The 16,800-nt window shown below is 34.0% G+C and overlaps 1 protein-coding gene across 1 annotated transcript; it reads right to left on the minus strand.

Moving 5' to 3' along the window:
* Positions 1 to 453: 453 nt before the first annotated feature.
* On the minus strand, positions 454 to 9,919 carry LOC134694645 (uncharacterized). Its single transcript, XM_063555684.1, has 2 exons — positions 9,795 to 9,919; positions 454 to 2,982 (listed from the first exon to the last, which is right to left on the minus strand). Exon 2 carries the CDS (start codon positions 2,854 to 2,856, stop codon positions 907 to 909), a length of 1,950 nt encoding a protein of 649 aa, XP_063411754.1. The 5' UTR covers positions 2,857 to 2,982; positions 9,795 to 9,919; the 3' UTR covers positions 454 to 906.
* Between the last annotated feature and the right edge of the window lie 6,881 nt (positions 9,920 to 16,800).

Genomic DNA, 16,800 nt, shown 5'->3' on the forward strand with positions numbered 1-16,800 from the left:
TAGTTTTCTATGTTGTGTCATGTGTACTATAATTGTTTTTCTGTTTGTCTTTTTCGTTTTTAGCCATGGCGTTGTCAGTTTGTTTTAGATTTACGAGTTTGACTGCCCCTTTGGTGTCTTTTGTCCCTCTTTTATGATAATCAATAAATTTCCCCCTTATTAAAAGAAAGTGGTGTTATAACAAAACTTGAGAACTGACTCTTCGGGATGTAGACTTTGGTTGAAGGAAATAACTCTTAAAATCATAAATACGTTTGTGTAAATCATTTTCAAAAATATATTCTAAGCTTCTAGGTTACTTAGAAAATATCCAACCTGTTTCAGGTAAAAGCTTAAAATACATTGATGAAACTTGACTCCGTCAAACGCATTACTGATTTAAAGAGTTATCTCCCTGAACCAAGGGATACCCCTTTAAATGCAATAGGAAAGGCAAACAAAACAACGAAAGGACACAGCAACATCATTTATACAAAACACTGTTCAATTTTAAGTGATAAAAAATCACATCTTATATGTTAACTTAGAAATCACGTTTCGGTTTTGATTGTCTCTCACTTTGCTTAGACAATGGTCGCAAGCATGAATTGTCGTAAAACTAATACATCGATTCCGCAGTCAGTTGCTAGCATTGACTAGTTGTTAAATAGCCGTTCTGATGTTAAATAAATGCGTGCATTTACTCTTGCATTCCTTAATGTATTATGTATGTATTCAGTTTTCTTAAATACAAGAGTAATATCGTAAATGCATTCATGTATATATTTAATTACTGGTAACCGTTTTTCTGTCCTTCTAATATTCCTGAATGAATTGATTGCAGTACCAGTTGTGTCGTAAATGCATATCACTATACACATCGACTGGTTTCCGTATCTTTGGTTCTACTTATATCCCTGAATAGATTTATTTACAGTAACAGTAGTGCCGTAAATGCATATCATGGATACATATAGACTGGTTCCCGTATCTGTTGGTTCTACTTATATCCCCTAAGATATTAAAGTCTTTCTCATTCTGGTGTTCCACGGTTGCTTCAAAAACACCATCACTTGGACTCAGTTGTAAAACTAATAGATAACGCTCCCGAGTATCGTCTTTTGGTTTGTAGAAAAAGTATAAAAGGGGTTTCTTGCTCTGAGTCTGTTGATCGTAAGTCAAGTGCGTATGTACTCTCTTAGCTGCGAGAACTTTCTTCAGTTTTAAATCTGCACATATATCTTTCGGAAGCTGCTCGTTTATGTGGGAAATTACGAACGAAGTTAGTTTTTGAATAACTGGCATTTTTGTTTCGACTTTTTCTGATGAATAGCAAACACAGTTATGTTCGTCGATTCCTGCGTTTGCGCAAGATCGGTCTTCCGGTATTGGTCTAAAAAGGCTAATTCCTCTTGGATAAGGCTGTTCAACTTCCTTTGGTTGAAAGTTTTCGTTGAGAATATCAACCATTGTTTTATGAATGTCAAAAGGGGAAGTTAATCGATCTATATCAGTCTTTAAATTTTCATGCAAATTCGGATATTTCTGTTTTATTTGTTCTGGAATAACAACAGACATCAATGGAAGTCGTTCTTCTAGCCTTCCGATTGGTGTATTTCTGATTTTATCGACACGTGACCCATGGTCGCTCATGAAGAAAAGGAAAGAGTTGTCTAAAAATCCCTCTGTTTTCATAAAAATAAGAAGATCTAATAGGTCGTCATCTGCAAGTTTGATAAAATTAACATAATTATGACTTAGTTTGTTATTCCACACTTTCGCAAATTTAAAGTCATGACGATATGCTATTAAAAATCGTTTCAAATATTCAATGGCTAATACATGCATCGGATTATCACCATAACACAAATACGAGTTGTCTCGAAGCTTAAAATTCTTATCTTCGAAAAACTGAAGCACGTCTGCTAGTGGAGCTTCAAATAGTTTCATTTCGTTAATAGCTAAATAAAATGGTCTCATATAATGGTTTGTTGGAGGGTTAGAAAATCCACCGCCACCACTGGTCTCTAAATTATAAGTACATAATCGGGGCCAGTCTTCCGAAAAGAACGTGGCGGCACCTAGCGCTGAAAAATTTCGCCAAATGAATGGATGGTTGTCATAAGGCAGATTCGGTATAACCGGAAACTCCTTCGTAAAGGCATAATGTCCGGTCATGACCGGAGCAAGATTAGGTAACGTTGTATCAGCCACTTTCGTATAACCTTTTAAAACATATCCGCTTAAATTGGTTTCGAGATATTTAAGAGTTTTCGGAAGCTCTCGAATTGCTGCTAACCTGGACACAGAATCTAATCCAAACATGAGAATATTATAATTTTTCCCGCCATTTTTCTTTGTTCTAACAGTTTTGTCAGATCGGTAGACTTGTAGATGCAATCGACTGTATATTTTTTTCTTATTTATAAAACAGTTCACATTTACAAAATCAGTTTTCACTATTACCGAGTTATTAAACCAAACCTCATTTCCAAGTTCTAATGTTTTGTCATCTTTATGCCTTTTAATTTCTTGGTAATTGCACGTGACAATCTTACCACGTGTCCGTGTTTTATTTATATGCAACGTTGCATTATAGTCGAAATAAACTAAGTCCGTTTCCTTAGAACACACAATTGGATCTGGTTTCCAGTAAAATTTCATAATTTCCTTATCGAATGGGTTTACTTGGGGTATCATACACTTTGCCCAAATATTTCCGTGAACGTAAGACATATATCCGGGTCCCCAGTACAAGTGGTAAATTGAATAACTACTTAACATAAATATTCCACCAATCAAAACTAAACGTTTCATAAGATTATAATTCCTTATTAACTGTGCTAGTCGACGGCGTACGACTCTCAATGGAAACATGTTTGATGATACTCAGTACCAGTATACGGATGAAGAATAGTCTCGCCTTCCGACACTGTGTTGTATAATTAGTGCAGATTTTTACCTCGACTTCGCCTCTTCGTATGTATTTACTTTAAATGGTAACTGGAAAATAAAATTATCAAATATAAGACATAAAATACATGTAACGAGTGAAATATTATGATAAGATAAGATGAGATACATTGTATTACCAATTAAGGGCCCGCAAGGGGCATGTATCATGGATACATATTTGAATAATTTTTATAATATAATAAAAACTACTTGAAAAACAATTCTTGGGACAATTTTTCACATGGAGTTAAATGTTTTTTATCTTCAACACAGCCAGAGGAGCACTTTTTGAGAAGACGTAAATGAAAACTGATTTTCTGCAGCAGCTTTAGTATCAAAGTTTTGAACGTACAGACAGCGTGGCACTCTACCTTAATTGAGCATCATTATTGATGTCTAAATTAAGAGATTTCGAGTCTATACACCCTGAACTGGCAAACGAATATCTATGACGCATGCATTTTGAAGTATACACCCTGCACTGGCATTGAATACCTCTGACGCATGCGTTTTAATTCTATACACTCTGAACTGGCATTGAATACCTCTGACGCATGCATTCTAATTCTATACACTCTGAACTGGCAAACGAATATCTCGGACGCATGCATTTTAATTGTATTCATCCTGAACTGGCAATTAAAAACTCTGACGCATGCACTTTAATTCTTTATACCCTGAACTGGCAAATGAATACCTCTGACGCATGCATTTTAATTCTATACACCCTGAACTGGCAAACGAATACCTCTGACGCATGCATTTAATTGTATACACCTTGAACTGGCAACGAATACCTCTTACGCATGCATTTTAATTCTATATACCATGAACTGGACAATTGAATACCTCTGACGCATGCATTTTAATTCTATACACCCTGAACTGGCAAACGAATACCTCTGACGCATGCATTTTAATTCTATACACCCTGAACTGACAAACGAATACCTCTGACGCATGCATTTTAATTCTATACATCCTGAACTGGCAAACGAATACCTCTGACGCATGCATTTTGATTCTATACACCCTAAACTGGCAAACGAATACCTCTGACGCATGCATTTTAATTCTATACACCCTGAACTGGCAAACGAATACCTCTGACGCATACATTTTAATTCTATACACCCTCAACAGCTGGCAAACGAATACCTCTGACGCATGCATTTTAATTCTATACACCCTGAACTGGCAAACGAATACCTCTGTCGCATGCATTTTAATTCTATACACCCTGAACTGGCAAACGAATACCTCTGACGCATGCATTTTAATTCTATACACCCTGAACTGGCAAACGAATACCACTGACGCATGCATTTTAGTTCTATACACCCTGAACTGGCAAACGAATACCTCTGACGCATGCATTATAATTATTTACACCCTGAACTGGCAAACGAATACCTCTGACGCATGCATTTTTTAATTCTATACACCCTTAACTGGCAAACGAATACCTCTGACGCATGCATTTTAATTCTATACACCCTGAACTGGCAAACGAATACCTCTGACGCATGCATTTTAATTCTATACACCCTATACTGGCAAAAGAATACCTCTGATGCATGAATTTTAATTATGGATGAAGCCTAAATTTTCACAATAATAATATACAGTACAGGCATTTTTTAAACAGACCTTTTGTGAAACACCTGACAATTTGGTGCATTTTCTAAAATATCTCAGAGATTCAGAAAATCCCTGCATTGGATATCTGGACTTACGTCAATATGGCGTATATGCGTAACAAGACATTCATCAGATGACCAGGGATTTTTTTGTTTTGTTTAATTTAATCAAATTTGTAACTTTTAATTGCATTTTGAACATCACCACATTTAAAGATCAATTTAAACATGCAGGGTCTAGACGTGTTTGTTTCCTAACCATTTGACGTCATAAACACTATAACGGTGATGTGTCACGACTTTAAATAACCGTGAGGGTTTAGTAAAATCGGTTCTTAAATACAAAAGGCCTTGTATTGTAATATTGTAATCCCTTAACCTCTCTCTTTCGGTAGCAAAACCAATCATGTTAAAGTAGAACGCACGTTTGCCTTTGAGGGAAAAACAAGGGCCTTCTTTTACTTTGAGGGTCCCTATGCTTTAGAGATGAGGATCATTCATAGTTATGGTTAGGTTTTAGGGTTAGTGCTATTGTAAGGATTAGTTATGGGTTAGGATAAGGTTTGGTGTTAAGGATAGTTTAGTATAGTTCTTTATGGGTTGGGACCCCTAAAGTAAAAGAAGGCCTAAATAAGTGCAAACACATATTAACTCTGATGCCACGCGTATAGTGCGTGTCACGCTCCCAGTGGCCTGTAGCGTATGGAGCAATCATTTTACTTCAAAAGGGGGGAGGGGTTGTGTTTTTTTTGTCTGAGTCAAAATTATTTTTTTTGCGCACGCGAACATATTTCTTTTGAAGTTTTTATACACTTTCGATCGTAAAGTTTTGTTTTCAACCAACCCTCATTGTCAATTTCTAGATGTAAGTCAAGATATGAAGCCGACTTAATTGTATCTGTAGTATCCTTTATCTCTAGTTCGATGGGATAGATGCGTTCCACATAGTCACATAATTTAAAATTGTTTAGTGAAAGAACATCATATATATAGCGGAAAGTAGAGTCAAAGGATATTGCTAACTTCTTATCTTTCTTTCTAAGAAGTTCCTGCATGAAGTCAGCCTCATAATAATAAAGAAACAAGTCGGCAAGTAGAGGGGCACAGTTTGTTCCCATTGGAATGCCGACAGTCTATTGAAAAACACGTCCTTCGAACGTAACAAATATGTTGTCAATCAAGAAATCAAGCATCTTGATAATATCAGTTTCAGAGATTTTTTTGTTTGAATCAGAGCGATTCTTTACAAAGTAGGATTTATCCCTCCCTAAGACAAGATACTTGTATCTACGTTGACCAATCTTTTTTATGAAGCAAAGTAATACCAACTCTTTCAACTTGTCTGTCAGTTTGGAATGTGGAATACTTGTGTAAAGAGTCGAAAAGTAAAATGCTTTAATACTGTTACAAGATGAAAGAGAGTTAGATTGTATGAAACGTTCAGAAATCAATATCCAAAAGACGTACAACTTTGATGTATACACACTTTATCCATAGAATGATCATAATGAATTGGAATTCAGAAAAAAGGACTGCAATTCTAAAATATTTGATTAAAATTGCAAATATTTACACAAGGCAACTGCTTTTTACATATTTCTGCATGAATCTGATACCAATATTCGATGGGTGAATGACTGCATGATTTTGTAAAACTGGGAGGGATAAAATAAAATTGTCCTCTCCCCCAAGTACCTATGGAATTGGTTGAATAATTAGGGATAACAAATGCACTGATTTTTTTATATAAATATACGTCAATTAAACAGTAACCCAATCAATACAAACATGTTCAAAAGACATCTAGACAGCTACATGCATTCTCATGCAGTCTTTGGCAACTTAGTCGCGGATAAAAAAAAATCAAGCTCCAAATCATCATACTAAATATGATACAGTTACTAGTAATCATTTGTCTAGTTGTCTGCCAAATTTAGAGAAATGAATAAATACTTGTTCAGAAACAACCAAAAAACTATTATAATTGTTTGAAGTTGATTAAATTTGCTGAATTTATACTTCATTTGAAATGTATTCCTTTGAGTGTGGCTATGTTCACCAACATAGATCTACTTGCCTGTTACCGCACCATCGGTTTATGTTTTCTGTATTTGGATAAATAAAAGACTTTTAAAAGTGTGTCTGTAAAATGAGGTTAAAAGTTAATATTGGATTATCCTTTACTTGTGTTGGCAGTTGCTCGAGCCAACACAATTGCAGGTTTGAATATTTAAATCTAGCTTTACATTGAAATTCACTATGTTTGCAAACCAAAATTAAATAAATAATCTTTTTCATACACAAAATAGTTGTCCTTTTGTATACGTAAGTGATTAGTGTACCTTTAAATAATGTATGTGAATTCATGGGTCAGATTTACGTTTTTAAAATTGATCAACTAACTGTCATTGCATTGTTGAAATACAAAAGTGTATTTGCGAGAGTTACACAAAGGTGTGTAGGATTTTGTATAGGAACAAGTATTTGATTACAAAAAAAGGGGGGTGTTGAAATCTCTTAAAATCTGTTTTGATAAAAAAAAATCATTTCAATGTTTTAAAAAGTAACGACTATTCTGCGACAGTATGCACAAACGTGTATTTTTATAAGTTTTTGTATAGGGGAAGGTATTTAATTAGAATAGGGGGGTACTCTCTATTTTTTTCATATTTAAAATCACAGCGTTTGTTTTGCGATAGCTAACTTAATCGTGTAAAGGTTTTGGTATAGTATGGATAAAGGCTTTTGATAATAAAAAGGGGGGTGTATGTGAAATCTATAATAACAAATTAAAACAGGTAAAAGGTCAGTGACAACATTAGTAGTTATCATTGAGATATTCTAATGTATTTGTTTTGTTGTTGTTTAGATTATTTGCTCTAAATGAGGGTCTGAATCGAGTTTACATAATAATTTAAAGAATAATGAGCCATGTGAACGTGCAGAATAAGACGTTATATGTTGTGATGTTATGCTATTGTTTCAGAAATAGGGAGAAGGTTTGGGCCCATTAAAACGTTTAATCCCGCTGCAAATGTTTGCACCTGTCCTAAGTCAGGAATCTGATGTACAGTAGTTGTCGTTTGTTTATGTAATATATACGTGTTTCTCGTTTCTCGTTTTGTTTATATAGATTAGACCGTTGGTTTTCCCGTTTGAATGGTTTTACACTAGTAATTTTGGGGCCCTTTATAGCTTGTTGTTCGGTGTGAGCCAAGGCTCCGTGTTGAAGGCCGTACTTTAACCTATAATGGTTTAATTTTTAAATTGTTATTTGGATGGAGAGTTGTCTCATTGGCACTCACACCACATCTTCCTATATCTATTTATAATGGAGCTAAAAAGGCAATTTAGTTAGATCTGTAACTGTACAGATCACATTTTAGATACTGAATGTACTTTTTCTATGTTTTAAATTATCGCACTAATTCAACTTTCACCTTCATAAATATGTTTAGTATTTTAGTTTCAATAAGAATGCAAGTATTATCAAGAGAATCATAGAACTGAGAATGGAAAAGGGGAAAGGGTCGAAGAGGCAGCAACCCGACTAGACTACAGAGAAGAAATAGGCCCAGGGTCACCAATGGGTCTTCAACACAACGAGAAAATCCCCAACCAGGAGGCGGGCTTCAGCTATCCTCTTAACAAAGATGTGTACTAGTTTAAAGAAAATGGACGTCACACTAAACTGTAAAACATATGAATGAGCTAACATTAAAAATCGATGGTCAGAGGCTACTGATTTGGTACAGACGTAATTATGCAGTGGGGTAAACATGTTTTGTGAGATATAAGCCCTTCTCCTTTACCTCTGGCCAATGTAGAATAAAAAACACAAGGGAAGGGACCAAAGGCCTATGCAATTGCGAATAAAAGTTCTCGAAATGTTCGATTTGCGGAAAATATATTAGTTCTCACCATCCGCGTGCAACTTGGTCCCCAAGAAAATTTTGAAAAATGAAGAGCAAAATTCAGCATTCTTAGAAGGAATAAGTAATAATTGCATAAATCGTGAATAATTGCAAGAGATTTCAAACAAAAATTCCACATTACGACACCAACAAAACCTTACAATGATGTCTATATACAATTGGAATTTTATAGCTGAAAATTGGACAAAAAGAGCATTTTTCTCATCAGGACAGGGGCCAAATAAGAGGGTTGGAAAATCACTGGACCAAATTCTTCTGTCCCTATAATGCATATATTTCTTAATTTAAATTTACTTTTTTATTGCTTTTTTATTTATCTATTTCACCTTGTAATTCATATATTTTCTAATTTACATTTGCTTTTAATTGCTTTTGTTATTTGCTAGTATCTATTTATTTTAAGCACAAAAGAATAAATTTAACAAAATTAGAAAATAGCAAAATCAATAAAAAGCAAATGTATTTAAAATTAGGGAACATATATCATAGTGACAGAAGAATTCAGTCTAATTTAATAAGTATGACGTTTTTGTTTGAAGTTTAAAATATCAATTCAGGCATCAATCTAACTTTGATTTGGATTTTAAAGTAAAGACATGCCAGGATATGTCCACAAGATCTAGACTCAAGAATCGTCCTAGAATTTGCCCTTAAAATATTTTAAAATACTTTCGAAAATCCAGACTTGAAAACATCGATATGTTTAGCTTTAACATGAAGAACTGGTATACCTCAATTCAAATTTAAGAAGGATAGATAATAGGGTCATACTTCCCCTCCCCCCCACAAAAAAAAAACCCCCACAAAAAACCCACAAATTTTGAATTTCCTCTACCATGAATCCCGCTACCAGTAACCCTGACCCCTGTCATCCCTTATATATGAAATTAACATTTTAATTCCTTTGTCGTTAAATTTTTTTACATGTTATTATACTAATATGTTGTCATAACAGTAACTAAACATCATATATTTAATTATTTCAATTTAATAGAAATCAATGCAATTTACCGACAAAGTAGATACAAAAGTGCCATACACACTAATTAAAATTTTTCTAGTTATTCAGAATTTTCATGTAACACGAAATTTCAATCATCAGTTTCTTGTTGTCAAAGATTTGATTTGGAAAACATAAAAATACTATTATTCTAAATAAATATAAATATGAATATACTAATTTCATGTACCACACAATTTTAAACATAAGTGTCTTGTCAAAGCTTTGATTTGGAAATCATTTTACTACTATTATTCTAAATACTAGAATACTTTATAAATTTACCTGTCTCGATTACGGTTCACTCAATAAAAAAATGGCGTATAATTAGTACTGACACCTATAAAAAGTTTAAATTTCTAAACCGAACGACCAATATTATGATATTGTTTAAACACAAGGTCAAGAAAATCGTGTTCACTTTCCAATGTAAAGGGAGATAACTCTGCATGGATATCGATTGCTGTCGTCTATGTTTTCAGTGTGATAGACGAAAACGGATTTTAGAAGGGGATACCTTTTCATGTTAACCTGTTTTGGCCTTTTTTAACTGTTATCTGAGATATATTTAAACTGTTTATTGTTTTCAATCCTCTTGGATTACTGTAATCGGCATTTTTGCATTTGTTGTAAACTGTTTTTGCCAAATTCGAGGTGTTGTTAACATGTAAACAGACCCCCGGGTCCCCAATGTAGGATCGCAATGTCTGACTTGTGCTACAAAATTCTCAGTCTCAACATACATTGGGGGGATTAAAACATTTCCTCTAGATACTATCCTTTATTAACTTCTGGTAAAGTAAAAATGAAGAATAGTTTATGTTTATGAATCTGATAAAAAAAAAAAAAAAACTTTAACTGCAGATTGTATGAATGTTAACTGGAAGTAATTAATACGGCAAAACAGTACTTCTTTGCTTTTACAAAATTTAATTTTACTTCCAAATACTATTCATAATAAGGGAAACAATTTTGGGAAATAAATGTCATCTCTAAACAATGTAACATATACTACAGGAACACCACAGCGATGGTATAAAAAACAAAGATGAGAAAACACACTTAACCCTCCCAATTATTATCCACTCGAGCGTGAAAATAAATAAGTTTATCCTGCAATTGGGTGTCCTACTATACAGATACAGCCCTACAGATATCGCTATGCTGTATCTGTATACTATACAGATATCGCTTTAAAGCTCCGCCCACTGCCGGACTGAGTATTGTTTGAACCTGTTTGACCTCAGAATGTGTATTCCCGTTGCATTCCAATGACGATGACAATTGTCGATTTCAAAACTTGAATGTGTATGATTGTGTTACAAACTCAACCATGTCAATTTCAGCATGCATGCTTAGTGAATGTCAAGTCTGAAGCGTAGGACAACTCGTACACTTCTGTTTCAAATTGGACAATGTTTTGTTATTTGTTTTTATTATTGAAATAAGTTTTTTTGGTAAAATAGATAATAATTCACCTTGAGCGATGCATTATTGTTGACCATTCGAGATTCTTTTTTAGCGAACCCGTCTGCAGCGTAATGTGTGATTTTGATATTACTACGCGGGCCTCAAGGGTTCACAAATCGAAAATAAATGTTAAATAAGTTAGTTTTTGTGTCTTTCAAAACACAAACAATTTACAGAATTAATTGCAGGATAAAGACAATAACTGTTTAGTGTCTTTAAATATCAGCTGTATTTGTACTCAGCTCGAAACAGGTGTAGTAGCTCGCTAAAAGCTCGCATACACCTTGTTTCCTAGCCTCGTACAAATACAGCTGATATTTAAAGACACTAAACAGTTATTGTCTATGTAACAAAAGAAAATGGTAGCCGTTATTTAGCCTAAGTGGTCAATCGAAAATTCTTTGTTGAGAGAGTGCTTGCTAGTGAAGTCGTGCGATTGAAATAGAAATTCAACTTGTCTCTTTTCTATGGATAAACAACGTTTTCAGTTTTAATTAACATACATATCCATTTCGCATACTGGTTCAGGAACGAGTAAAACAAATGGTGTTATAGTGAGGGGCGCTTCTAAAAAATAGGAATTAAAAGACCTTAATTTGACACAAAATCGGCTGAAATTTTCTTTTATTACGTGCTTTTGTCAAAGGGGTTGGGGGACGAATCTTGGAGTTCACCCCTTATGTACCCCTTACTGAATTTACATATGGTGTTGAAGGACTAGGACACATCGCTAGTGAGTAAAATGGGGAAAAAAATATTTCGAAATAAAAAATGGAAGATGTGGAACATATTTGTCAATTTGACAACTTACTACTAGAGTCATAATGTGAACTTTTTTTTTAAATGTTTGGTTGTTATTCTTATGTTCCTGGTTAAAAGAATTGTTCACGACGTATACTTCTTTTTGACGCAAAAACCGTGTATTTTGTTTATATAGATTAGACCGTTGGTTTTCCCGTTTGAATGGTTTTACACTAGTAATTTTGGGGCCCTTTATAGCTTGTTGTTCGGTGTGAGCCAAGGCTCCGTGTTGAAGGCCGTACTTTAACCTATAATGGTTTAATTTTTAAATTGTTATTTGGATGGAGAGTTGTCTCATTGGCACTCACACCACATCTTCCTATATCTATTGAAATGTAAGCCCTGCCTCCCTACTTACCTAATATGGAATATACACGGTCTCCACGCAGACGCATTAATTAACCAATCATATTCCTTTAAATGTATAGGAGATAAAATCAAAACGAATAATCCGAGCAGCACAAAATGTGGGAATCAGAAGTGTACAGACATTTTTAACCAATCAGGATATTTTGTTGTACACTTTTGAAAATATTACCGTGAGTCATTAGATTCTGAAACGTCTAATTGTTTGCTTCTTATTTTGCACATCTTGTAGGTATCATTTTTCTCTTTTCTGTAAGGCAGCAACCATTTGATTTTCGGGGGGGGGGGGGGGGGGGCTATGGTTTTTTTTTGGAAAAAAAAGTTTGTTTCCAGTTTTTGGTGAAAAAAATAATTTGTTTTGGACCCTGAGAAGAAAAAAAATGTTTGTTTCACCCTCAGCTGCCACTATATGTAATGCTAAAAGTGAAAGAAAAAAATTGTTTACGGTTTGTCGCTAAAAAAAATAGATTGTTCTTCGCCGAAGGCGAAAAAAAAAGTTTGCACAGAAAAAAAATTCTTATTTGAAGATTTCGTTCAGGTAATCGTATGATTACGAATTCAATTTATATTGTATTTACAATACACATATTGCATATTTGAAAGTAGATTTGTAATATTTTCTTTTATCCTAATGTAAAGCTATAAGTACAAGTCCAATTGATTTCAAAAATGTTTCTGAAAGTTTGTTTGTGTCACGTGGTTTGTACATACCATTTGTTATCATGCATTGTTATAAGGGGCTTATAAAATGACATAAAATATAAAGCAACGAATGATTTGTTAAACGTTTAAAATCAATTGATTTTATTTGAGCAAAACGATATGATATGAGTAGATTTTGTTTATAGTAAAACTAATTCAATTTCAAATTATCGATCATATATCGCTATAAATGTAACACGGGCTAGGTCCAAAATGCTATTTATATGTTATATGCACCTGCATACGGGGTATATATCTCCCAATTGATACGATATTCCCGCGCTTGCATTTCCTATCATGATTTTCTTGATAGACGGTTACTGCTCACAAGGAAGCTATTAAATCAAGAGTTCCAAATGGTGAAGTTGAAATCATCCCTTCGTAAATTTTACGGACGCCATCACGAGTTGGTTGACCGTTATATGGAATAACCGTTTCACAAATAATATCGGATATGTTCCTTACGTCGTAACTACAATCTCCTTCCCTTTCATGAATTTGACCTACCGAATTAGACTATTTACCGGATTTGTAATCACATAAGCAACACGACGGGTGCTGCATGTGGAGCAGGATCTGCTTACCCTTTCGGAGCACCTGAGATCAACCCCAGTTTTTGGTGAAGTTCGTGTTGTTTATTCTTTAGTTTTCTATGTTGTGTCACGTGTACTATTGTTTTTCTGTTTGTCTTTTTCCTTTTTAGCCATGGCGTAGTCAGTTTGTTTTAGATTTATGAGTTTGACTGTCCCTTTGGTATCTTTCGTCCCTCTTTTATATGGAACTACGATTATTGGATTTCAACTAGAATAAAACGGTTAAAAGAACGAATTAAATATAAACAAAAGAGAATGCTCTACAAGCATTAGGAAATTAGCTTTAATAGCCTGTCTTAAACTTTTCATCAAGTTGAAATCTAGATAGAAGGTGTGGTGTCTCAATATCTAACGTTCATTTTCTATATAGAAGTCATCCCGTTTAAATCAAGATAGAAAGTTTGGTGCCTCTATATCTAACGTTCATTTTATATATAGAAGTCATTTCGTTTAAATCTAGATAGAAGGTTTGGTGCCTTTATATCTAACGTTCATTTTCTATATAGAAGTGACATCCCGTTGAAATCAAGATAGAATGTTTGGTGACTATATCTAACGTTTATCTTCTATATAGAACTCATCCCGTTTAAATCTAGATAGGAAGTTTGGTTCCTCTATATCTAACGTTGATTTTATATAGAGGAATTAATTCCCGTTTAGATATAGATAGAAAGTTTAATGCCTCTATATCTAACGTTCATTTTCTATATAGAAGTCAAGTTTAAATCTAGATAGACATTTTGGTGCCTCTATATCTAACGTTCATTTTCTATATAGAAGTCATCCCGTTAAAATCTAGATAGAAAGTGTGATGCCTCTATATCTAACGTTCATTTTCTATAGAGGAAGTCATCCCGTTAAAATCTAGATAGAAAGTTTAATGCCTCTATATCTAACGTTCATTTTCTATAGAGGAAGTCATCCCGTTAAAATCTAGATAGAAAGTTTAGTGCCTCTATATCTAACGTTCATTTTCTATATAGAAGTCATCCCGTTAAAATCTAGATAGAAAGTGTGATGCCTCTATATCTAACGTTCATTTTCTATAGAGGAAGTCATCCCGTTAAAATCTAGATAGAAAGTTTAATGCCTCTATATCTAACGTTCATTTTCTATAGAGGAAGTCATCCCGTTAAAATCTAGATAGAAAGTTTGGTGCCTCTATATCTAACGTTCATTTTCTATAGAGGAAGTCATCCCGTTAAAATCTAGATAGAAAGTTTAATGCCTCTATATCTAACGTTCATTTTCTATAGAGGAAGTCATCCCGTTAAAATCTAGATAGAAAGTTTAGTGCCTCTATATCTAACGTTCATTTTCTATATAGAAGTCATCCCGTTAAAATCTAGATAGAAAGTGTGATGCCTCTATATCTAACGTTCATTTTCTATAGAGGAAGTCATCCCGTTAAAATCTAGATAGAAAGTTTAATGCCTCTATATCTAACGTTCATTTTCTATAGAGGAAGTCATCCCGTTAAAATCTAGATAGAAAGTTTGGTGCCTCTATATCTAACGTTCATTTTCTATAGAGGAAGTCATCCCGTTAAAATCTAGATAGAAAGTTTAATGCCTCTATATCTAACGTTCATTTTCTATATAGAAGTCAAGTTTAAATCTTAGATAGAAGAATTAAGGTGTTGGTGTTGGGTATTGTAAGAGGGGTTGGGTGTAAGTCGTTTATTTCGTCTATTATGTCTGAAATAGAGTTGATTCACAGCGAAGCAATTTATATATGATGTTATTAATAAAAATACATGCATTCTTATTTCAGGTATAGCCATGGCAACTAATACAACTCTTTGTGGTCCATGTTCAGAGCGACATATAACCAAACCGTCATCACACTGGTGCTCGGAGTGTGAAGAAGCCATTTGTAATGACTGCCAAGAACATCATAAAGTTTTAAAAGCGACACGAAGTCACAAACTCATGCCAATTGCGTCGACTTTAACAAGAGAATGAAAAACAAGCACAGTTGCAAGTCACGCCAATAAGAACCATTAACGACTTAAAGTTGATTATACAAAAGGAAATTACATCCCATTGCGAGAATGTTAGAGGTTGTTGCATGTCAGTCAATTGCGATTATTTTTTCATTGATGATTCCTCTCAAACGCTAAATGTGGTTGCAGCAGATGGTACATTTAAATATAAGATGATGCTTAGTCCTAGTGACGGATTTGATATAACATTTATCGATGAGAAAACGGTCGCTATCACATCAGGATTTTCTTATGAACATTACGGTTGTGACATAATAGATATCGAAAGCCGATAGAAAGTAATGTTCATCAGCCTTCCTGGTCGTCCATTTGGAATCACATGTGATCATAATTCGTTGTTTGTCTGTGTTGAAGGATGTGGTATATATGAAGTAACCACTGTGGGTTATAATAAATCTCACGTGATCAGTTGTAATTTATCGTCAGGTTCCTATGTGTCTGTATTCAAAGTTAAGATATTCTTCACTGGCTTAGATGATGACAGCGTAGTTTGTTATGACCTTGAAGGATCACCTGTATGGAGGTTTGAAGATAATTTAGTTTTGGATCGTCCAAGTGGTATCATTGTAGATAATGACGGTAACGTGTTTGTTGTCGGATGGGATTCGTCGACTGTTGTCATTATTTCAAACGACGGAAAACACCACAGACAAGTTCTGACCAAAGACGATGGTCTATGGAATCCGGGTGCTATTTTATTTGATAAAAAGACTGGGAAACTGCGAACATCAATAACAATGCTTTCCTGTATAGTGTTACTTAAGGTGATTGGAATTTCAAGGAATTATTATTCGTCTGCTATTTTCGTTGATAAACAGACGTGGCAGCTTCTTGTTGCGAACACCAGAAAAAATGCTTTCCTTTACAATGTTACTTAAGGTGATTGGAATTGAAATGAATTATTGGTTTGCTATTATTTTTTTATTCACAGAAAGATTTGCTATAAATATAAGAAAGAAACATAGTATTTTCGTACACATTTAAAAAACAAGTAGATACAAGAACACAGCTATGTTTGCAGATATTTGATACAAAGCAGCATAAAGCAATCTCAGTGGCTTTTAAACGAATTTAATGGAATATAAATTAAAATAATTGTAATGATTATGTGTTTTTAGTTTGGAAATGTTTATCAGGATTTTTTTTATAAGACTGGAAATTTTTGACCCAATTCAGTGGTTTTCTTTTTTTTTTGTAATGAAAAGTAAAATAACAAAATCTAAAAAGGCATTTCAGTATTTAGATACAATCAAAAGCTCTAACACACCAAACGAATAGACAACTGTCATATTCCTGACCTGACACGGACACAGACAATTTCTTATGTATAAAATGGTTGAATTAATCTGGGACT

The sequence above is a fragment of the Mytilus trossulus genome, chromosome 13, assembly GCF_036588685.1.
Source record: "Mytilus trossulus isolate FHL-02 chromosome 13, PNRI_Mtr1.1.1.hap1, whole genome shotgun sequence".
Taxonomy (NCBI): Eukaryota; Metazoa; Mollusca; class Bivalvia; order Mytilida; family Mytilidae; genus Mytilus; species Mytilus trossulus.